Source organism: Protomyctophum parallelum, assembly GCF_964188405.1.
Source record: "Protomyctophum parallelum genome assembly, chromosome: 21".
In the NCBI taxonomy this organism is placed as follows: Eukaryota; Metazoa; Chordata; class Actinopteri; order Myctophiformes; family Myctophidae; genus Protomyctophum; species Protomyctophum parallelum.
The window spans coordinates 918,975-943,114 of record NC_139713.1 but is presented as its reverse complement, the minus strand read 5'-3'; the positions used below and the strand labels follow the sequence as shown (position 1 = coordinate 943,114).

The 24,140-nt window shown below is 45.6% G+C and overlaps 1 protein-coding gene across 1 annotated transcript; it reads right to left on the bottom strand.

The window, feature by feature from the left end:
* Positions 1-763: 763 nt before the first annotated feature.
* LOC310878777 (SWI/SNF-related matrix-associated actin-dependent regulator of chromatin subfamily B member 1) lies at positions 764-23,008 on the bottom strand. Its single transcript, XM_083793165.1, has 9 exons — positions 22,844-23,008; positions 19,932-20,043; positions 19,658-19,766; positions 17,392-17,529; positions 16,340-16,467; positions 13,667-13,836; positions 7,026-7,216; positions 4,804-4,935; positions 764-1,882 (listed from the first exon to the last, which is right to left on the bottom strand). The coding sequence occupies exons 1-9, from the start codon at positions 22,931-22,933 to the stop codon at positions 1,843-1,845; spliced, it is 1,110 nt and encodes a 369-aa protein (XP_083649291.1). The 5' UTR covers positions 22,934-23,008; the 3' UTR covers positions 764-1,842.
* Between the last annotated feature and the right edge of the window lie 1,132 nt (positions 23,009-24,140).

Genomic DNA, 24,140 nt, shown 5'->3' with positions numbered 1-24,140 from the left:
GTCCGTGGCTCAGATGGGTCTGAGAGGCTAAATGTCATCAGATGGTGGTCCGTGGCTCAGATGGGTCTGAGAGGCTAAATGTCATCAGATGGTGGTCCGTGGCTCAGATGGGTCTGAGAGGCTAAATGTCATCAGATGGTGGTTCCGTGGCTCAGATGGGTCTGAGGGGCTAAATGTCATCAGATGGTGGTCCGTGGCTCAGATGGGTCTGAGAGGCTAAATGTCATCAGATGGTGGTCCGTGGCTCAGATGGGTCTGAGAGGCTAAATGTCATCAGATGGTGGTCTGTGGCTCAGATGGGTCTGAGAGGCTAAATGTCATCAGATGGTGGTCCGTGGCTCAGATGGGTCTGAGAGGCTAAATGTCATCAAATGGTGGTCCGTGGCTCAGATGGGTCTGAGAGGCTAAATGTCATCAGATGGTGGTCCGTGGCTCAGATGGGTCTGAGAGGCTAAATGTCATCAGATGGTGGTCCGTGGCTCAGATGGGTCTGAGAGGCTAAATGTCATCAGATGGTGGTCCGTGGCTCAGATGGGTCATTTCGGAAGTGTGGAAAATACCTGAGGGGTCCTCAGTACAAATAGGATTATTTTGGTGGGGCCTCAGTTCAAACCACTATAACAAAATACATACATAAATGGATGCACCTAGGACGTATCCTCAGTGATGTACTAACCCACCTGGGACGTATCCTCAGTGATGTACTAACCTTTAAACAAGAAACCCGAACAGAAACACAAATCCAAATTATCTTTTATGCTTTTTATTTTACAAAAGTTCCATAAAGTCCACTTCAAAGTTCAGAGAATGTAAAAAAGAAAAAGAAAAAGAGAAAAACAGAACAAAAACCAAATTATGTTCACATCCTTCTAGATCAGCGGTTCTCAACCAGTGGTCCGGGGACCACTAGGGGTCCTTGAGGGGGTTCCAGGTGGTCCGGGGACCACCAGGGTTCCTTGAGGGGGTTCCAGGTGGTCCGGGGACCACCAGTGGTCCTTGAGGGGGTTCCAGGTGGTCCCCATGCAACTAAATGTCGCAGAGTTGCTAACCAAATGGACCCTTATTAGATCTTTAACCCCAACGCTTCATGAGTTAAATTATTGTTAAACATCTGCATTAGTTAATTCACCAGAAGAAGTCTATCTACAATTAGAGAATGTAGAAGAATTGTTATTTTGATCAACGTCACCCATGTAACTTTGAGCGTCCCCAGAACATAACATAATATGATATTACATCATTATCTTATACGTAACGTACAGAACCAGTAACAGACGAGTATTATCTTTAGACGCCCAAGTATTATCTTTAAATATCCAAATATTAACACATTCCGTGGTTTATAGTGTAAAGCAACATGTCACTCAGACCACCGGTGTTTACAGTCGTATAAATCTACCTCCTTATGACGGACAGTCTGACGCTTTCTTATTGATCACACCGTCACAGAGAGATCGTCCACACCCCCCTCCTTCACGTTGCATTGGACTCAGTCTCCCAGAAGCCCTTGCAGCGAGCCCGGCTGGTTGGTTGGTTGATTTCCGGTGACGTCGTCATAAAGCGCCAGCCTCGTCACCGGCTCCGCGACAAAGCCGCTATCTCCAAGTTGTTAAGAAATGACGAATGGTTTAACGTTTAACGTATTAATTAATGAATGTGTCGAGATGGAAACGGTTTGGTTGAGTTGGAAGAACGTTCCAGTTGAGTGAGAGGAATGTGTCACTTACTGCATAATCAGTGGGATGTGTGTGTGTGTGTGTGTGTGTGCATGTGTGCGTGTGTGTGTGCATGCGTGTGTGTGTCTCTCTCTCTCGTCATGTGGTCATTCCTCCAGGGACTCTCCTACCAGGAGGGGGCGGTGTTGGCCAGTCTTCTCATGCGTCTGCAGGAAGTAAAGTAAAAACAGTTAGTTCTAAATGAGTCTCGCGTAGCCAGACGACTATTACAGTCTGGAACTACACCTGTTAGACCATCTGAATGAGTCTGGAACTACACCTGTTACACCATCTGAATGAGCATTTATATTTCACTCATGATCAGAGCTTCCGTTGCTCCAGACTGTACGACGGAAGCATTTATATTTTACTCATGATCAGAGCTTCCGTTGCTCCAGACTGTATGACGGAAGCATTTATATTTTACTCATGATCAGAGCTTCCGTTGCTCCAGACTGTACGACGGAAGCATTTATATTTGACTCATGATCAGAGCTTCCGTTGCTCCAGACTGTATGACGGAAGCATTTATATTTTACTCATGATCAGAGCTTCCGTTGCTCCAGACTGTACGACGGAAGCATTTATATTTTACTCATGATCAGAGCTTCCGTTGATCCAGACTGTATGACGGAAGCATTTATATTTTACTCATGATCAGAGCTTCCGTTGCTCCAGACTGTATGACGGAAGCATTTATATTTGACTCATGATCAGAGCTTCCGTTGCTCCAGACTGTATGACGGAAGCATTTATATTTGACTCATGATCAGAGCTTCCGTTGCTCCAGACTGTACGACGGAAGCATTTATGCATTTATATTTGACTCATGATCAGAGCTTCCGTTGCTCCAGACTGTATGACGGAAGCATTTATATTTGACTCATGATCAGAGCTTCCGTTGCTCCAGACTGTACGACGGAAGCATTTATGCATTTATATTTGACTCATGATCAGAGCTTCCGTTGCTCCAGACTGTATGACGGAAGCATTTATATTTTACTCATGATCAGAGCTTCCGTTGCTCCCGACTGTACGACGGAAGCATTTATATTTTACTCATGATCAGAGCTTCCGTTGCTCCAGACTGTATGACGGAAGCATTTATATTTGACTCATGATCAGAGCTTCCGTTGCTCCAGACTGTATGAGGGAAGCATTTATATTTTACTCATGATCAGAGCTTCCGTTGCTCCAGACTGTATGACGGAAGCATTTATATTTGACTCATGATCAGAGCTTCCGTTGCTCCAGACTGTACGACGGAAGCATTTATATTTGACTCATGATCAGAGCTTCCGTCGCTCCAGACTGTACGACGGAAGCATTTATATTTGACTCATGATCAGAGCTTCCGTTGCTCCAGACTGTACGACGGAAGCATTTATATTTGACTCATGATCAGAGCTTCCGTTGCTCCAGACTGTACGACGGAAGCATTTATATTTGACTCATGATCAGAGCTTCCGTTGCTCCAGACTGTACGACGGAAGCATTTATATTTGACTCATCATCAGAGCTTCCGTTGCTCCAGACTGTATGACAGAAGCATTTATATTTTACTCGTGATCAGAGCTTCCGTTGCTCCAGACTGTACGACGGAAGCATTTATATTTTACTCGTGATCAGAGCTTCCGTTGCTCCAGACTGTATGACGGAAGCATTTATATTTTACTCGTGATCAGAGCTTCCGTTGCTCCAGACTGTACGACGGAAGCATTTATATTTTACTCGTGATCAGAGCTTCCGTTGCTCCAGACTGTACGACGGAAGCATTTATATTTTACTCGTGATCAGAGCTTCCGTTGCTCCAGACTGTATGACGGAAGCATTTATATTTTACTCGTGATCAGAGCTTCCGTTGCTCCAGAGTCCAGACTGTATGATGGAAGCATTTATATTTTACTCGTGATCAGAGCTTCCGTTGCTCCAGACTGTATGACGGAAGCATTTATATTTTACTCGTGATCAGAGCTTCCGTTGCTCCAGACTGTACGACGGAAGCATTTATATTTGACTCATGATCAGAGCTTCCGTTGCTCCAGACTGTATGACGGAAGCATTTATATTTTACTCATGATCAGAGCTTCCGTTGCTCCAGACTGTACGACGGAAGCATTTATATTTGACTCATGATCAGAGCTTCCGTTGCTCCAGACTGTATGAGGGAAGCATTTATATTTTACTCATGATCAGAGCTTCCGTTGCTCCAGACTGTATGACGGAAGCATTTATATTTGACTCATGATCAGAGCTTCCGTTGCTCCAGACTGTACGACGGAAGCATTTATATTTGACTCATGATCAGAGCTTCCGTCGCTCCAGACTGTACGACGGAAGCATTTATATTTGACTCATGATCAGAGCTTCCGTCGCTCCAGACTGTACGACGGAAGCATTTATATTTGACTCATGATCAGAGCTTCCGTTGCTCCAGACTGTACGACGGAAGCATTTATATTTGACTCATGATCAGAGCTTCCGTCGCTCCAGACTGTACGACGGAAGCATTTATATTTGACTCATGATCAGAGCTTCCGTTGCTCCAGACTGTATGACAGAAGCATTTATATTTGACTCATGATCAGAGCTTCCGTCGCTCCAGACTGTACGACGGAAGCATTTATATTTTACTCGTGATCAGAGCTTCCGTTGCTCCAGACTGTACGACGGAAGCATTTATATTTGACTCATGATCAGAGCTTCCGTTGCTCCAGACTGTATGACGGAAGCATTTATATTTGACTCATGATCAGAGCTTCCGTTGCTCCAGACTGTACGACGGAAGCATTTATATTTTACTCGTGATCAGAGCTTCCGTTGCTCCAGACTGTACGACGGAAGCATTTATATTTGACTCATGATCAGAGCTTCCGTCGCTCCAGACTGTACGACGGAAGCATTTATATTTGACTCATGATCAGAGCTTCCGTTGCTCCAGACTGTACGACGGAAGCATTTATATTTGACTCATGATCAGAGCTTCCGTTGCTCCAGACTGTACGACGGAAGCATTTATATTTTACTCGTGATCAGAGCTTCCGTTGCTCCAGACTGTACGACGGAAGCATTTATATATATTTTTTACCTGGTGTTTCGGTCCTGGTCTCTGATTTTCTTCTCCATCTCTGCGTCGGTCAGAGTCTCCAGCAGGGGGCACCACTGGTCTGCATCGCCCGTGTTACGGATGGCGATCTCTACCGTGGGGAGGGGGTTCTCACTGCAATGACATCATTATGACATCATCATCATCATCATCTCTACCAGGCGCTGTGACGCGTTGTGAGCTTGTAGATCTGCTATTTTCAGCCCCCAAAACACGTTTGTTCAACTAAATAAACTGTAGTTTTAGTCGACATCTCATGACATTTAGTCGACTAAAACTAACACATTCCAGGTGACTAAAATGTGACTAAAACAAAGAGCAAAACTTTAGTGAAATGTAAATGGAAGGCCGCGGGCCGGAGTTTGAGTATCACTGAGCTAAAGTAGAACAGAATGCTTTAATCAGACCAGTGTGTGTCCAGTGGAAACCTCGTATGAATCTGATCTCAGGTCAGAATGGGTTAAACACCAAAAGAGGTTTAGTTCCCGCCCAGAATGGGTTAACAGGCAAACAAGAAAAAACGAATAGCAAAGTAAAAGTATTAGTAAAATAGTAACAAAATAAAATAAAAAGATAGCTGTTGAAAACCTATGGATATTAATTTAGAATGTATATTTATAGACATCAAAGCATTATGGTTTTATGAGGGTGGATTATGAGCTTAAACATGCATCTCTCTCTACACATAATCTATAGAGCATCGTTTCATGCAACAATAATGCTGGTGGATTAACATGCACTTTAGAACATTACAGTACAGCAAACCTGCTGCTACTTTTCAACAGCTAAAATATAATGCTTAAAACACCATGGTATACTATAGCTATATGAAAAATAGCAGATCTACAAGCTTGTAGCTTGCGGCACTATTTTTGACAAACCGTGAACCCTAACCCTGAAAACACACCTTTTTAGTCTGGCTTTTAATACAGTGTGAAGTTTATTGTTTATTGTTGTTCATTGTTTCCGTTGTTATTTTGTTTGCTTGGCCTGTTTCTACGATTGTATTACATGTTCTACTATTGCACTGTGGATGGACAAAGGCTTTGGGTCAACTGCTGCTGTTTTTAAATGTGCTATAGAAATATAATTGACTTGACGTAATCCCTTCTATGATGTCTATTCGTGATGTGTTGAGAAATGTGTGATGTTTTTTGCTTTGTTTTTATATTATGCAATGTGTGTAGTTACCGTTTTTCTCCTGGCAGTCAGAACTGCAGACTCACTCCCAATCTAAACTATGGAATGAACTTCCCATTGCAGTAAGAACTACAGACTCACTCCCAATCTAAACTATGGAATGAACTTCCCATTGCAGTCAGAACTACAGACTCACTCCCAATCTAAACTATGGAATGAACTTCCCATTGCAGTAAGAACTACAGACTCACTCCCAATCTAAACTATGGAATGAACTTCCCATTGCAGTCAGAACTACAGACTCACTCCCAATCTAAACTATGGAATGAACCTCCCATTGCAGTCAGAACTACAGACTCACTCCCAATTTAAACTATGGAATGAACTTCCCATTTCAGTCAGAACTACAGACTCACTCCCCAATCTAAACTATGGAATGAACTTCCCATTGCAGTCAGAACTACAGACTCACTCCCAATCTAAACTATGGAATGAACTTCCCATTGCAGTCAGAACTACAGACTCACTCCCCAATCTAAACTATGGAATGAACTTCCCATTGCAGTCAGAACTACAGACTCACTCCCAATCTAAACTATGGAATGAACTTCCCATTGCAGTCAGAACTACAGACTCACTCCCAATCTAAACTATGGAATGGACTTCCCATTGCAGTCAGAACTACAGACTCACTCCCAATCTAAACTATGGAATGAACTTCCCATTGCAGTCAGAACTACAGACTCACTCCCAATCTAAACTATGGAATGAACTTCCCATTGCAGTCAGAACTACAGACTCACTCCCAATCTAAACTATATGGAATGAACTTCCCATTGCAGTCAGAACTACAGACTCACTCCCAATCTAAACTATGGAATGAACCTGCTTGGCGTGCGTGCCCACCTGAAGGTTTGTGCGAGCAAAGAGTGTGTGTGTGGGTGTGTGCGTGCGTGTGTGCATACGCGTGTGTGTGCGTGCGCGTGTACCTGAAGGCGTACGTCCTCTGATGCTCTGTGTGTGTGTGTGCGTGTGCGCGTGTGTGCGTGTGTGTGCGTGCCCACCTGAAGGCGTACGTGCGCTGGTGCCAGCTCAGCTGCCCTCGGATGCTGTAAGCGATGGTCGTAACGAACTCTCCTCCCAGACCCAGCTCTGAGCACAGCTTCAACGCAAAGGTCTCCGGGGAGTTGTCCCGCTCCGACATGTCCCACTCAAACTGGTCCACCAGAGAGATGTTCCCCACGTGGATGTTAAGCTGTAGAATATAATATGAATATACAAGTTTAACCCATTCTGACCGGGCACCCATTTTGGTGTCGGCATCATGTTATGCTTTAGCTATTTAAAAATAGCAGATCTACAAGCTCATATCGCGCCACCGAGTGGCGCGATACGAGCTTGTAGGTCTGCTATTTTTGAAAAAAATCGAAGAACGACTGACATTTTTAGAATCTGATCTCAGGTCAGAATGGGTTCATCAGAGCAGTGTGTGTCCGGCGGAAACCTCGTATGAATCTGATCTCAGGTCAGAATGGGTTAACTGTAAATATAATATATATACCGGTACATGTTTACTGTCTCATTGACATGTCCCACTCAAACTGGTCCACCAGAGAGATGTTCCCCACGTGGATGTTAAGCTGTAGAATATAGTATAAATATACATGTTTAACTGTAAATATAATATAATATACATGTTTAACTGTAAATATAATATAATATACATGTTTAACTGTAAATATAATATAATATACATGTTTACTGTCTCGTTGACATGTCCCACTCAAACTGGTCCACCAGAGAGATGTTCCCCACGTGGATGTTAACCCATTCTGACCTGAGATCAGATTCATACGAGGTTTCCACTGGACACACACTGGTCTGATTAACCCATTCTGACCTGAGATCAGATTCATACGAGGTTTCCACTGGACACACACTGGTCTGATTAACCCATTCTGACCTGAGATCAGATTCATACGAGGTTTCCACTGGACACACACTGGTCTGATTAACCCATTCTGACCTGAGATCAGATTCATACGAGGTTTCCACTGGACACACACTGGTCTGATTAAGCTGTAGAATATATTTTATGTAAACAAAGCACTCTAAAGTGTAGACCAGGGGTCATGTTTTTATTTTCTCGATAGCCAGTGTGCCATATTATATCGACATTAAGCCATTTTGGGCGGGAACCCCTTTTGGTGTTTTAAACATTATGCTATAATTTAGCTATTGAAAAATAGCAGATCTACAAGCTCATCTACGAGCTTGTATTTTTGAAAAATCGTGAAAATATTTATTTCAGAAAACTGGAGGATTTAGAAAGATATATTTTTTTTAATTTCTAGGTCAGGCCTAAATGGGTTAATGACACCACATGCATAATTTCAACATATTGTGATTGTCCACGAATATAACATTTTTCCTTCTTTTTAAATATGTTATTTCACTAAGAATAACCCACCTATCTCCCTCCCCAGTCAGAGTTCAGTTTTATTGAATGTAGAATGTGCAGGATGTAATTTACTGTACATACAAATGTGAGAGACTTCATTCATTTGACTACATTATTTGTATTGTTTATTTTAAACCAAAAATACTCTCTCACACACTTATGTCAGTGTGCCAGTGATCACCCTCCTTTGTGCCAATGTTGGCACTGGTGTAGACTCATAGTTTCATTATATAGATATTCCACTCTTAGGTTCTTAGCTTACGTATGATTCATGGTTACTATTTTCTATGTATGTGATGTATCACCATGTGTTGTTCTATTGTTCTATCTCTATGTATGTGATGTATCACCATGTGTTGTTCTATTGTTCTATCTCTATGTATGTGATGTATCACCATGTGTTGTTCTATTGTTCTATCTCTATGTATGTGATGTATCACCATGTGTTGTTCTATTGTTCTATCTCTATGTATGTGATGTATCACCATGTGTTGTTCTATTGTTCTATCTCTATGTATGTGATGTATCACCATGTGTTGTTCTATTGTTCTATCTCTATGTATGTGATGTATCACCATGTGTTGTTCTATTGTTCTATCTCTATGTATGTGATGTATCACCATGTGTTGTTCTATTGTTCTATTTCTATTTATGTGATGTATCACCATGTGTTGTTCTATTGTTCTATTTCTATGTATGTGATGTATCACCATGTGTTGTTCTATTGTTCTGTCTCTATGTATGTGATGTATCACCATGTGTTGTTCTATTGTTCTATTTCTATTGTGGGGTCTGGTGAGCGACCCCCGCGATGGTAAGTGCGTTGCCAGGGCAACCAGGCACGCTGTCAGACAGAAGACGCCTCGGGCCGTTAGGAACGCCCTCCTCCGCCAGATTGAGCTGATTGACGGACCGCACCCAAATCAGCTAGCGGCTACACCCGTCATATAAAAGCCAGAATCAGTCTGCGTCTGACAGCGGCTGGTTCACACACTCGCTCAAGGAGGCACGCACACCGTCGGGGGGTAAGCAGACACACGCACTTCCACCAAACACACACACTCATGTGTATAGCTCTGCGTGTCTTAACTGTCACTCCTCTCGTCACAGGTTTATAGAATCCGTCCAGGGTTATGTCCGAGGGACACAATCCGCGGGACTGGATGAAGGAAATATAACGTTGAGTTCCAGTTCTCATGTATCGGGCTGTTGCATGGAAGCCAGCCCCGCCAACGACGGCGACGTGAGAACTACAGATAATAAGGTCGGGAAGAAACCTATAATTCTTCCTATAAGATTGAGTTCTGTCTGGCATACAGAAGAGGAGTTTTCCAGTTTCCACGGACCGCGCCACAGCGACGAGGACGAGGAAGCTACGAACAATAAGGTCGGAAAGAAACCTACAATTCTGTATATAATTCTAAGACATTGCATTGAGAACTGTCTAGCAAGCAGGCACTCATTATATACGCCGGTTAGGCTAAACGGCAGGTGCTCGCTCGGAGCTGAACCCCCCGCTATGGGAGAAGATCCGCTACAGTAAAGGCTAAATACTGACGACGTCACGAAGCAAGACTCCGCCGTCATATTATTATTATTCTTATTGTTGCTTGTCATAAAGAGCCCTCCAGTGTGGAGTCGTGCCGTAAGAAGACTGTATAACCTAAGTTGAAACTAACGGATGTTTCTCACCCTACTCCAGGCAGTGAGAAGGAAACCTGTGAAGCCAATAATACTGTATGCCTTATAATTCCTACCCAGAGACGGATGTCGAGCGTCTCCTTGTCATCTAACTATTATTTACTGTACTGGTTTTCAATAAATAACCGTTTGAAAGTGCTGCAATTCCTTGTTCCGCCTGTTGAGGACCACAGAGCCTTCACACTATGTATGTGATGTATCACCATGTGTTGTTCTATTGTTCTATTTCTATGTATGTGATGTATCACCATGTGTTGTTCTATTGTTCTATTTCTATGTATGTGATGTATCACCATGTGTTGTTCTATTGTTCTATTTCTATGTATGTGATGTATCACCATGTGTTGTTCTATTGTTCTATTTCTATGTATGTGATGTCTCACCATGTGTTGTTCTATTGTTCTATTTCTATGTATGTGATGTATCACCATGTGTTGTTCTGCTTACTGTAAATCCAGGGGGGCCCCAGCTAAACGATAGTTTGGAACCAAATGGACCCTTACGGGTCTGTAACTCTGAGAGTGTAACACGTGGAACCAAATGGACCCTTACGGGTCTGTAACTCTGAGAGTGTAACACATGGAACCAAATGGACCCGTTGATTAGTTGATTTTACAATATAAATCGGGGGTCCCAGAGATATAAATGCCATTCAATGGGGGTCCGTAGAACTAATGCATGTCAAACTGGGGGTCCTTGAAATTAAACGGGTTGAGAATCACTGCTAGAGAAAAAATCTTCTCTTATGGGGGTCCCTGGAATATCTTTTCAAATGGGGGTCCCTGGAATATCTCTTCAAATGGGGGTCCCTGGAATATCTCTTCAAATGGGGGTCCCTGGAATATCTCTTCAAATGGGGGTCCCTGGCATATCTCTTCAAATGGGGGTCCCTGGAATATCTCTTCAAATGGGGGTCCCTGGAATATCTCTTCAAATGGGGGTCCCTGGCATATCTCTTCAAATGGGGGTCCCTGGAATATCTCTTCAAATGGGGGTCCCTGGAATATCTCTTTAAATGGGGGTCCCTGGAATATCTCTTCAAATGGGGGTCCCTGGAATATCTCTTCAAATGGGGGTCCCTGGAATATCTCATTAAATGGGGGTCCCTGGAATGTCTCATTAAATGGGGGTCCCTGGAATATCTCTTCAAATGGGGGTCCCTGGCATATCTCTTCAAATGGGGGTCCCTGGAATATCTCTTCAAATGGGGGTCCCTGGAATATCTCTTCAAATGGGGGTCCCTGGAATATCTCTTCAAATGGGGGTCCCTGGAATATCTCTTCAAATGGGGGTCCCTGGAATATCTCTTCAAATGGGGGTCCCTGGAATATCTCTTCAAATGGGGGTCCCTGGAATATCTCTTCAAATGGGGGTCCCTGGAATATCTCTTCAAATGGGGGTCCCTGGAATATCTCTTCAAATGGGGGTCCCTGGCATATCTCTTCAAATGGGGGTCCCTGGAATATCTCTTCAAATGGGGGTCCCTGGAATATCTCTTCAAATGGGGGTCCCTGGCATATCTCTTCAAATGGGGGTCCCTGGAATATCTCTTCAAATGGGGGTCCCTGGAATATCTCTTCAAATGGGGGTCCCTGGCATATCTCTTCAAATGGGGGTCCCTGGAATATCTCTTCAAATGGGGTCCCTGGAATATCTCTTCAAATGGGGGTCCCTGGAATATCTCTTCAAATGGGGGTCCCTGGAATATCTCTTCAAATGGGGGTCCCTGGAATATCTCTTCAAATGGGGGTCCCTGGAATATCTCTTCAAATGGGGGTCCCTGGAATATCTCTTCAAATGGGGGTCCCTGGAATATCTCTTCAAATGGGGGTCCCTGGCATATCTCTTCAAATGGGGGTCCCTGGAATATCTCTTCAAATGGGGGTTCCTGGAATATCTCTTCAAATGGGGGTCCCTGGAATATCTCTTCAAATGGGGGTCCCTGGAATATCTCTTCAAATGGGGGTTCCTGGAATATCTCTTCAAATGGGGGTTCCTGGAATATCTCTTCAAATGGGGGTCCCTGGAATATCTCTTCTCATGGGGGTCCCTGGAATATCTCTTCAAATGGGGGTCCCTGGAATATCTCTTCAAATGGGGGTCCCTGGAATATCTTTCAAATGGGGGTCCCTGGAATATCTCTTCAAATGGGGGTCCCTGGAATATCTCTTCAAATGGGGGTCCCTGGAATATCTCTTCAAATGGGGGTCCCTGGAATATCTCTTCAAATGGGGGTCCCTGGAATATCTCTTCAAATGGGGGTCCCTGGAATATCTCTTCAAATGGGGGTCCCTGGAATATCTCTTCAAATGGGGGTCCTTGGCATGACAAGGTTTGGGAACCACTGCTATATTATAGCTCTATGGCTATAGAGTAAATACTCTCAATACATTTAGAATAAAGTCTTCTAACCCATTCTGGGCGGGAACCCGTTTTGGTGTCAGCATCATGTTATGCTTTAGCTATTGAAAAATAGCAGATCTACAAGCTCGTAGCGCGCCACCGAGTGGCGCGCTACGAGCTTGTAGGTCTGCTATTTTTTAAAAATTGAAGACATTTTTAGAATCTGATCTCAGGTCAGAATGGGCTAAATCCTGACGTTTTTCTGAAATTTCACGTCAAGGACCCCCAGAGTTATCTGTATTCGGCCGCCGACCCCCGTCTGAAAACATGTTGTTCCAGGGACCCTCTAGTCCAATAGGACGCTACCCTGATGATGACCCTCTGGGCCAATAGGACGCTACCCTGATGATCACCCTCTGGTCCAATAGGACGCTACCCTGATAATGACCCTCTGGGCCAATAGGACGCTACCCTGATGATGACCCTCTGGTCCAATAGGACGCTACCTTGATGACCCTCTGGGCCAATAGGACGCTACCTTGATGATGACCCTCTGGTCCAATAGGACGCTACCCTGATGATGACCCTCTGGGCCAATAGGACGCTACCTTGATGATGACCCTCTGGTCCAATAGGACGCTACCCTGATGATGACCCTCTGGTCCAATAGGACGCTACCCTGATGATGACCCTCTGGTCCAATAGGACGCTACCCTGATGATGACCCTCTGGTCCAATAGGACGCTACCTTGATGATCACCCTCTGGTCCAATAGGACGCTACCCTGATGATGACCCTCTAGTCCAATAGGACGCTACCCTGATGACCCTCTGGTCCAATAGGACGCTACCCTGATGATGACCCTCTGTGCCAATAGGACGCTACCCTGATGATGACCCTCTGGGCCAATAGGACGCTACCTTGATGACCCTCTGGTCCAATAGGACGCTACCCTGATGATGACCCTCTAGTCCAATAGGACGCTACCTTGATGATGACCCTCTAGTCCAATAGGACGCTACCGTGTCCTTGATAACCCTCTGGGCCAATAGGACGCTACCCTGATGATGACCCTCTGGGCCAATAGGACGCTACCCTGATGATCACCCTCTGGTCCAATAGGACGCTACCTTGATGATGACCCTCTGGGCCAATAGGACGCTACCTTGATGATGACCCTCTGGTCCAATAGGACGCTACCTTGATGATGACCCTCTGGTCCGCCTGCTCGTCCAATAGGAGGCTGTCGGTCGGGTAGGACTCGATCTGCTGGCGGATGGCCGAGGCGATGGCCGGGACGAACGCCAAGGGGTTGAGGTCAAGGTCGTCACACAGGATCTCACTGAACATCTCTGGAGTCATCAGCTTCTCTGTGAGGGGAGAGAGACATAGAGTTACACTAGAGAGAGAGAGAGGATCTCACTGAACATCTCTGGAGTCATCAGCTTCTCTGTGAGGGGAGAGAGACATAGAGTTACACTAGAGAGAGAGAGAGGATCTCACTGAACATCTCTGGAGTCACCAGCTTCTCTGTGAGGGGAGAGAGACATAGAGTTATACTAGAGAGAGAGAGAGGATCTCACTGAACATCTCTGGAGTCACCAGCTTCTCTGTGAGGGGAGAGAGACATAGAGTTACACTAGAGAGAGAGAGAGGATCTCACTGAACATCTCTGGAGTCATCAGCTTCTCTGTGAGGGGAGAGAGACATAGAGTTATACTAGAGAGAGAGAGAGGTCTCTGGAGTCACCAGCTTCTCTGTGAGGGGAGAGAGACATAGAGTTACACTAGAGAGAGAGAGGATCTCACTGAACATCTCTGGAGTCATCAGCTTCTCTGTGAGGGGAGAGAGACATAGAGTTACACTAGAGAGAGAGAGAGAGAGAGCTTGTAGATCGGCTATTTGAACTCATTCAAAAATGATTTTCAAAATAGTAACAAAAAAATCACACCCGTGTGAACTGAGTGGTGCAACTCCCCCCATCACCTCTCTCTCTCTCTCTCTCTCTCTCTCTCTCATTAGCAGGCAACAGTGATCCCTCTCTCTGTTTCTGCACAACAGCGCCCCTACTGGTACTCATTAAACAACACATAGGTGAACACACACGGACATTGCTGTTCCTTGGAGTGGTTGCACCGCTCAAAACAGGCAAAGAAGTTTAGAGATAAAAATATGACTAAAACTAAATCACAACATTAGCCTGACTAAAACTAAATCACAATGTTAGCCTGACTAAAACTAAATCACAATGTTAGCCTGACTAAAACTAAATCACAATGTTAGCCTGACTAAAACTAAATCACAATGTTAGCCTGACTAAAACTAAATCACAATGTTAGCCTGACTAAAACTAAATCACAATGTTAGCCTGACTAAAACTAAATCACAATGTTAGCCTGACTAAAACTAAATCACAATGTTAGCCTGACTAAAACTAAATCACAATGTTAGCCTGACTAAAACTAAATCACAATGTTAGCCTGACTAAAACTAAATCACAATGTTAGCCTGACTAAAACTAAATCACAATGTTAGCCTGGCTAAAACTAAATCACAGTGTTAGCCTGACTAAAACTAAATCACAATGTTAGCCTGACTAAAACTAAATCACAGTGTTAGCCTGACTAAAACTAAATCACAGTGTTAGCCTGACTAAAACTAAATCACAGTGTTAGCCTGACTAAAACTAAATCACAGTGTTAGCCTGACTAAAACTAAATCACAATGTTAGCCTGACTAAAACTAAATCACAATGTTAGCCTGACTAAAACTAAATCACAATGTTAGCCTGACTAAAACTAAATCACAATGTTAGCCTGACTAAAACTAAATCACAGTGTTAGCCTGACTAAAACTAAATCACAACGTTAGCCTGACTAAAACTAAATCACAATGTTAGCCTGACTAAAACTAAATCAGTGTTAGCCTGACTAAAACTAAATCACAATGTTAGCCTGACTAAAACTAAATCACAGTGTTAGCCTGACTAAAACTAAATCACAGTGTTAGCCTGACTAAAACTAAATCACAGTGTTAGCCTGACTAAAACTAAATCACAGTGTTAGCCTGACTAAAACTAAATCACAATGTTAGCCTGACTAAAACTAAATCACAATGTTAGCCTGACTAAAACTAAATCACAATGTTAGCCTGACTAAAACTAAATCACAACGTTAGCCTGACTAAAACTAAATCACAGTGTTAGCCTGACTAAAACTAAATCACAATGTTAGCCTGACTAAAACTAAATCACAGTGTTAGCCTGACTAAAACTAAATCACAACGTAAGCCTGACTAAAACTAAATCACAGTGTTAGCCTGACTAAAACTAAATCACAGTGTTAGCCTGACTAAAACTAAATCACAATGTTAGCCTGACTAAAACTAAATCACAGTGTTAGCCTGACTAAAACTAAATCACAATGTTAGCCTGACTAAAACTAAATCACAGTGTTAGCCTGACTAAAACTAAATCACAGTGTTAGCCTGACTAAAACTAAATCACAATGTTAGCCTGACTAAAACTAAATCACAGTGTTAGCCTGACTAAAACTAAATCACAACGTTAGCCTGACTAAAACTAAATCACAGTGTTAGCCTGACTAAAACTAAATCACAGTGTTAGCCTGACTAAAACTAAATCACAATGTTAGCCTGACTAAAACTAAATCACAGTGTTAGCCTGACTAAAACTAAATCACAGCGTTAGCCTGACTAAAACTAAATCACAACGTTAGCCTGACTAAAACTTCGTTGTCGCACAGTCACAACAGAGAATTTTCAATAAATAATTCAAAAAACGCAATTCTCCCATTGAGAATTCTAACAACTATTCATTGATTTGACTTGAAACTCTCAAAGGTCAAGTCTTACCGTTCATGTTCCAGGTGAAAGCGTCTCTGAGCTTCTGGCCGTCGATCTCCATGTCCAGACGGATCGGCACCAACACCTCGCTCTGCGACGCGTTCTCATGGATGACCGCCGGGTCGTGGTCATCGAAGCTGAGAGGAGAGGAGTTGACCCATACCGGTCCATTTAAACTCTATAGACGGGCCTGTTGACTGATACCTGTCCATTTAAACTCTAGACGGGCCTGTTGACTGATACCTGTCCATTTAAACTCTAGACGGGCCTGTTGACTGATACCTGTCCATTTAAACTCTAGACGGGCCTGTTGACTGATACCTGTCCATTTAAACTCTAGACGGGCCTGTTGACTGATACCTGTCCATTTAAACTCTATAGACGGGCCTGTTGACTGATACCTGTCCATTTAAACTCTAGATGGGCCTGTTGACTGATACCTGTCCATTTTAAACTCTAGACGGGCCTGTTGACTGATACCTGTCCATTTAAACTCTAGACGGCCTGTTGACTGATACCTGTCCATTTAAACTCTATAGACGGGCCTGTTGACTGATACCTGTCCATTTAAACTCTAGACGGGCCTGTTGACTGATACCTGTCCATTTTAAACTCTAGACGGGCCTGTTGACTGATACCTGTCCATTTAAACTCTAGACGGCCTGTTGACTGATACCTGTCCATTTAAACTCTATAGACGGGCCTGTTGACTGATACCTGTCCATTTAAACTCTAGACGGACCTGTTGACTGATACCTGTCCATTTAAACTCTATAGACGGGCCTGTTGACTGATACCTGTCCATTTAAACTCTAGACGGGCCTGTTGACTGATACCTGTCCATTTAAACTCTATAGACGGGCCTGTTGACTGATACCTGTCCATTTAAACTCTATAGACGGGCCTGTTGACTGATACCTGTCCATTTAAACTCTATAGACGGGCCTGTTGACTGATACCTGTCCTAATACTGTCTCTCACCACAAGGGGAAGGTCTATAGGGTGTAATACCGTCTCTCACCACAAGGGGAAGGTCTATAGGGTGTAACACCGTCTCTCACCACAAGGGGAAGGTCCTCTTCTTGTCGCGCCCCATGCGGTTTCGGTTGATAGTGGTGGAACACGGTACTGCGTCCAGGTGGTGGGAGCTGTTGGGCAGCGTGGGCACCCATTGGCTGCTGCGCTTCGTCTTCTGTTCCCTGTGCAATGCATGATGGGAAACAACACAGAGCAATGCATGATGGGAAATAACACAGAGAAAGTGTCATAGGCCCAATCCCAATTGCCTCCCTCAAGCCCTGATTGGACCCTCATTGACTTTAGTGACATCAGCTCTAAGTGCTTGAGGGTGAGAGGCTGCAAGGGCTCCACATTGTTGTGAAAGAAATGGGACAGCACTTTGAAGATGAGTCCGCCATTCATGACACTTTGCATCACTTTATAAAAACTGTCCTCATTCACAGTCAGTGCCTGTATACCTACATGCTTGGCCTATTTATACATGTCTATCACGTCTATCTTAGTATTTAAGATGATCGTTTCATTATCAGTTTCATAAATTCCTGTGTGATAGGGGTTGTAACATTCATATATAATAATATTCTTTATGCATTGCATTCCATATCCTTTTACTTTGCTCATTAGTCATTTCTCATCATGTTCCCTTATTATTATTATTGTTATTAAATATATAGCCTATCCTTCCATTCTGTCTCCCTTTGAGAACAGTGAGAAAGCACTATTGTTATTGTGTTTGTTGACATTCTAATCGTGATACATAACTAATTTGCATACTTAAATGATTGACGTTCGGAGGATATCCCCCTCCTTCCCCTGGTGACGCTATGAACTGTGGGTAATTTATTTGCCAAAGTCAGCATCGATGCTGACTTTGGCAAAGGGCACATAAAGGGGCGGGGCTGAGACCTCACTGACTTACCCATTTCAAATGGGACATCCCTCAAGCCCTCGCAGACTTCACATGAACGTGCAGGTATAAGTCAGTGAGGGCTCATTGAGTCAGCAAGGGAGCGGATTGGGCCATAGTAGCTTCTTGTTTACATAACTTCCTCTTCAAAATAAGAGCCACGTGTAATGATTAGTCAACACTAGTTATATTTCCAAGTCTACTTACAGGAAGTTAACATTGAATTTTAGTTCCTTTTGAATGCCTGTCAGATTTCTCTACATAACTGTCTCAGCTGTCTTGCATGCCTTTGATCTACGCGCAGAAAACCTTTTGATGACGTACGCTCGCTGGGCTGGCGCACCGGTTGTGTGCCCCCCTGATTATTAATAACATCTAAACATGTAACACGTAAACACAACATGAACATAGTACTCTTATTGTGCATATTGCATTCTCGCCGAGAGATATTTCCGAGTTAAAAACAAAACGAAACGAATGGTTCAAGCCTATTAATTAAGATTCGAGTGCCAACCCTAATGAGCGAAGGTTCGAACCCCGATTGTTCATCCTTAAAATGTAGGTATATTTTAGGTTATGTATACCTGAGGGTGCTGATGGTAGGGTGTATTCTAGGGTATATAGAGGTGTATTCTAGGGTATAGGGGTATATATTTTAGGGTATATTTTAGGGGGTATTACCTGAGGTAGGCGGGGGGCTCCGTACTGATGGTAGGGTATATAGAGCGTCGCAGTCCCTCCCCCTTTCAGAACAACGAGTGGCCCAGGAAATGAATCCCAATGCATTCTGCCCATAGGCATTTCTTAAATTATTAATTTAAAGACCTTTTAAGCGTCGTACGAAGCCAACTCTTGTCGTGAGAAATCATGACAACACACACAATATTTTGGACTAAACAAAGAATTAGAAAGTAGAAAAAAACGGCAGGTTACAACACTATTTTTGTTGTTTTTCTTCTTTGTAATTATGTGTTTGGTCCAAAATATTGTGTGTGTTGTCATGATTTGTCACGACAAGAGTTGGCTTCGTACGACGCTTGAAAGGTCTTTAAATAAATACTTTAAGAAATGCCTATGGTCAAAATGCATTGCGATTCATTTCATGGGCCACTCGTTGTTCTGAAAGGGGGAGGGACTGCGACGCTCTATAGAGGGTAATACCTGAGGTAAGCGGGGGGCTCCGTACTGATGGTAGGGTGTATTCTAGGGTATATAGAGGTGTATTCTAGGGTATATAGAGGTGTATTCTAGGGTATATAGAGGTGTATTCTAGGGTATATAGAGGTGTATTCTAGGGTATATAGAGGTGTATTCTAGGGTATTTAGAGGTGTATTCTAGGGTATATACTATATAGAGGTGTATTCTAGGGTATAGGGGTAGATATTTTAGGGGGTATTACCTGAGGTAAGCGGGGGGCTCCGTACTGATGGAAACTGCTTTGTATTTCTCGTCGTTTCCATCAAAGATCTCCTCACACTCCGACGCCTTCAGCAGGGTCACGCTGGTGGCTGGGGGGGGCACAGGGCAGAGGCCAAAGGTCAACGAGGGGTCAACGTCCATTACACCTGTCTGTCTGTCTCACGATGTCATCCATTCTCCTCCACAGACGCCATTCTCCTCCATAAGGACAGACAGACAGACAGACAGACAGACAGACAGACAGACAGACTCACCATGTGATGAAGCTACTATCTTCTTCCTCTCCTCCACAGAGGCTAGTCTTCGCCATAAGGACGGGTAACGCTTGTACAGAGACCCTCTGAACATGCGCAGGTAGTTGCCCACCTAGTGGAGAAGACATGTCATTACAGGGGTCGACCCAAACGTAAATGATCCATTATAAATGATAAAATCATTGTTCTTCTACTTTCTGTGATAAAAACACAAGCTCTGAATATCATATTCATATGGGTTCAAGTTCACCAGAAGGTGGGGCCCGGGGACCTGGTCCTTGAGGGAGTTCCAGGGGGTCCAGGGACCCCCAGGGGTCCTTGAGGGATTGTTTTTTGATTGATTGATTAGTATTATATTAGACAATAAGATGCAAACAGTACAGTACAGTACAGTACAGTACAGTACAGTACAGTACAGTACAGTACAGTACAGTACAGTACAGTACAGTACAGTACAGTACAGTGTTAGCACAGCACAGGGTACAGCACAGCACATTTAGTGACATTTAGCCTCTCAGACCCATTTGAGCCACGGACCACCTTTTGATGACATTTTAGCCTCTCTTCTTTAACGCTGGTTAACAAACTGCCTTGAACACTCTTCATCAATTCATTGACTTGTCATTTTGCAAAAGAGAGCAATAAGGACTATTCACAAGGTGGGTTATCTCGAACACACAAATCCACTTTTTATACAGACAAAATTGCTCAAATTCACAGACATTGTAGCGTACCAGACAGAAATAACAATGTACAAAGCCAAGAACCATAAATTACCAGCAAATATTCAAAATCTGTTTCATAATCGGGAGGGGGGTTATAATCTGAGGGGAGAACTCAACTTTAAAACTTTAAATCGTAATACCACATTGGGACTGGGGGTCCCCTGTAGCACAGGGACCCTCAGGGACCACTGAGGGTCCCCTGTAGCACAGGGACCCTCAGGGACCACTGGGGGTCCCCTGTAGGACCCTCAGGGACCACTGGGGGTCCCCTGTAGCACAGGGACCCTCAGGGACCACTGAGGGTCCCCTGTAGGACCCTCAGGGACCACTGGGCGTCCCCTGTAGGACCCTCAGGGACCACTGGGGGTCCCCTGTAGCACAGGGACCCTCAGGGACCACTGAGGGTCACCTGTAGGACCCTCAGGGACCACTGGGCGTCCCCTGTAGCACAGGGACCCTCAGGGACCACTGGGCGTCCCCTGTAGCACAGGGACCCTCAGGGACCACTGGGGGTCCCCTGTAGGACCCTCAGGGACCACTGGGGGTCCCCTGTAGCACAGGGACCCTCAGGGACCACTGAGGGTCCCCTGTAGGACCCTCAGGGACCACTGGGGGTCCCCTGTAGGACCCTCAGGGACCACTGGGGGTCCCCTGTAGGACCCTCAGGGACCACTGGGCGTCCCCTGTAGGACCCTCAGGGACCACTGGGGGTCCCCTGTAGCACAGGGACCCTCAGGGACCACTGAGGGTCCCCTGTAGCACAGGGACCCTCAGGGACCACTGGGGGTCCCCTGTAGGACCCTCAGGGACCACTGGGCGTCCCCTGTAGGACCCTCAGGGACCACTGGGGGTCCCCTGTAGCACAGGGACCCTCAGGGACCACTGAGGGTCCCCTGTAGGACCCTCAGGGACCACTGGGCGTCCCCTGTAGGACCCTCAGGGACCACTGGGGGTCCCCTGTAGCACAGGGACCCTCAGGGACCACTGAGGGTCACCTGTAGGACCCTCAGGGACCACTGGGCGTCCCCTGTAGCACAGGGACCCTCAGGGACCACTGGGGGTCCCCTGTAGGACCCTCAGGGACCACTGGGGGTCCCCTGTAGCACAGGGACCCTCAGGGACCACTGGGCGTCCCCTGTAGGACCCTCAGGGACCACTGGGGGTCCCCTGTAGCACAGGGACCCTCAGGGACCACTGAGGGTCCCCTGTAGGACCCTCAGGGACCACTGGGCGTCCCCTGTAGCACAGGGACCCTCAGGGACCACTGGGGGTCCCCTGTAGGACCCTCAGGGACCACTGGGCGTCCCCTGTAGGACCCTCAGGGACCACTGGGGGTCCCCTGTAGCACAGGGACCCTCAGGGACCACTGGGGGTCCCCTGTAGCACAGGGACCCTCAGGGACCACTGAGGGTCCCCTGTAGCACAGGGACCCTCAGGGACCACTGGGGGTCCCTGAGGGTCCCCTGTAGCACAGGGACCCTCAGGGACCACTGGGGGTCCCCTGTAGGACCCTCAGGGACCACTGAGGGTCCCTGAGGGTCCCCTGTAGCACAGGGACCCTCAGGGACCACTGGGGGTCCCTCAAGGACCACTGGGGGTCCCCTGTAGACCCTCAGGGACCACTGGGGGTCCCTCAAGGACCACTGGGGGTCCCCGGACCACTGATTGAGAAACACTGCTGTATACAGGTTATAACAGGTACAAATGGACCACAGAGTTAAATTAACATTGATTCTACAATATAAATTGGGGGTCCCAGAGATATAAATGACATTAAATGGGGGTCCGTAGACTAATGCATGTCAAACTGGGGGTCCTGACTATCTTCTCCTATGGGGGGGTCCCTGGCATACCTCTTGAAATGGGGGTCCGCGGGGCTAAGGGGGGTCAGTGTGGGGGTCCGCGGGGCTAAGGGGGGTCAGTGTGGGGGTCCGCGGGGCTAAGGGGGGTCAGTGTGGGGGTCCGCGGGGCTAAGGAGGGTCTGTGTGGGGGTCCGCGGGGCTAAGGAGGGTCTGTGTGGGGGTCCGCGGGGCTAAGGGGTCTCTTTGTACTTCAGTTATACTTCCATGTTAGCATTAGCAGCTTAGCATCAACCCGACCCTCTAAAAGGAGCATTAATTAACGCATGAATAAAATAACATCGTTATATTATTGTTATTCTTTAGATCGTTATAATTTATTCCTCACCTCAGATCCAACCATGAAGAAATCCCCATCCTGCTCGAGCTGGAACTTAATGGGCTTCTGGCCGAAGGTCTTACTCAGAGCTAACTGCATGTTGTTACCGACGGGGATGCTAATGCTAATGGCGATGCTAAAGCTAACTGCATGTTGTTGATGGTGGGGATGCTAATGCTAATGGAGATGCTAAAGCTAACTGCATGTTGTTGATGGTGGAGATGCTAATGCTAATGGAGATGCTAAAGCTAACTGCATGTTGTTGTTGGTGGAGAATGATGCTAATGCTAATGCTAGCCTGCTAACATGCTAACGGACTGACTGGGGTTGCCAGATCGTGTGAGAGAAGCAAGCAAAACCAGGTCTATGAAAACAAGCCGCCCGCCCCCCCCCCCCCCCCAAAAAAAGAAGCGAGCCCTTTTCATCCTGGACTGTATATAAGGGTCCATTTGGTTACAGACCTGTAAGGGTCCATTTGGTTACAGACCTGTATCCATTTGGTAATGCAGACTGTAGCCTTACAGGATCTCCTCACTGGTCAACAAAAACACCTTGAAGACCTTAACAGGAGCCCTCGTACAAGGTTTCTTTGACTATGCATCCACCTCTTGGTACCACAGCACCTCAAAGGCCCTTAAAACAAGGCTCCAGACCTCCCAAAACAAACTGGTCAGGCTCCTACTTGGCCTCACCCCCCGAACCCACCTCACCCCTGCCCACTTTGACAGGCTGGGAGGCATACTATCATCCGACAGAGGTGCGCTGCGGGTCGGGAGAGGGTTGCGGTTAGGTTTAGGTGTCTGCCCCGGGGGAGGTTAGGGTTAGGGTGAGGGAGGAGGTAGGTTGTCGTTCGGACCAATGCTCCGTCGGATGAAAGTACTGCACTCGGGATGGCTTAGGGTCAACGACAGAGTACAGCATCTTGCAATGGGTCTGGTCCACAAGATTCGTTACACCACCAAGATACCCATGTACCTGTCTAAATACTTCATTAATAATGTAAACGAAGTCCACACCCACAACACCAGAGGGAGTGCAACAAACCATGTACAACCCAGATTCGGCACAAACAAGGGACTAAATTCGTTTCGCTCCTATGCCACCAAAATGTGGAACGCCCTACCAACAGTCATTAAGACATGTGAATCCCTTGACTCCTTCAAAACCGCTCTCAAAGGGCACCTACGGATGGCTGCAATTCGAAACTGGCCTCTGTAAGATCTGAATCCCCCCCACCCCACCCCCCCCCCCTTTCCCCTCACTGTATATGTATCTTTTCCCTTTTTGCTGATGAATTCCTGTTCTG

Coding starts and splice junctions, on each gene's coding strand:
- LOC310878777 (XM_083793165.1), bottom strand. CDS start 22,933: ATGCAGTTAGCTCTGAGTAAGACCTTCGGCCAGAAGCCCATTAAGTTC. Junction 19,767..19,931: donor GATAGTAGCTTCATCACATG/GTGAGTCTGTCT, acceptor TGCCCCCCCCAG/CCACCAGCGTGACCCTGCTG. Junction 13,837..16,339: donor TTTCACCTGGAACATGAACG/GTAAGACTTGAC, acceptor CTCCCCTCACAG/AGAAGCTGATGACTCCAGAG.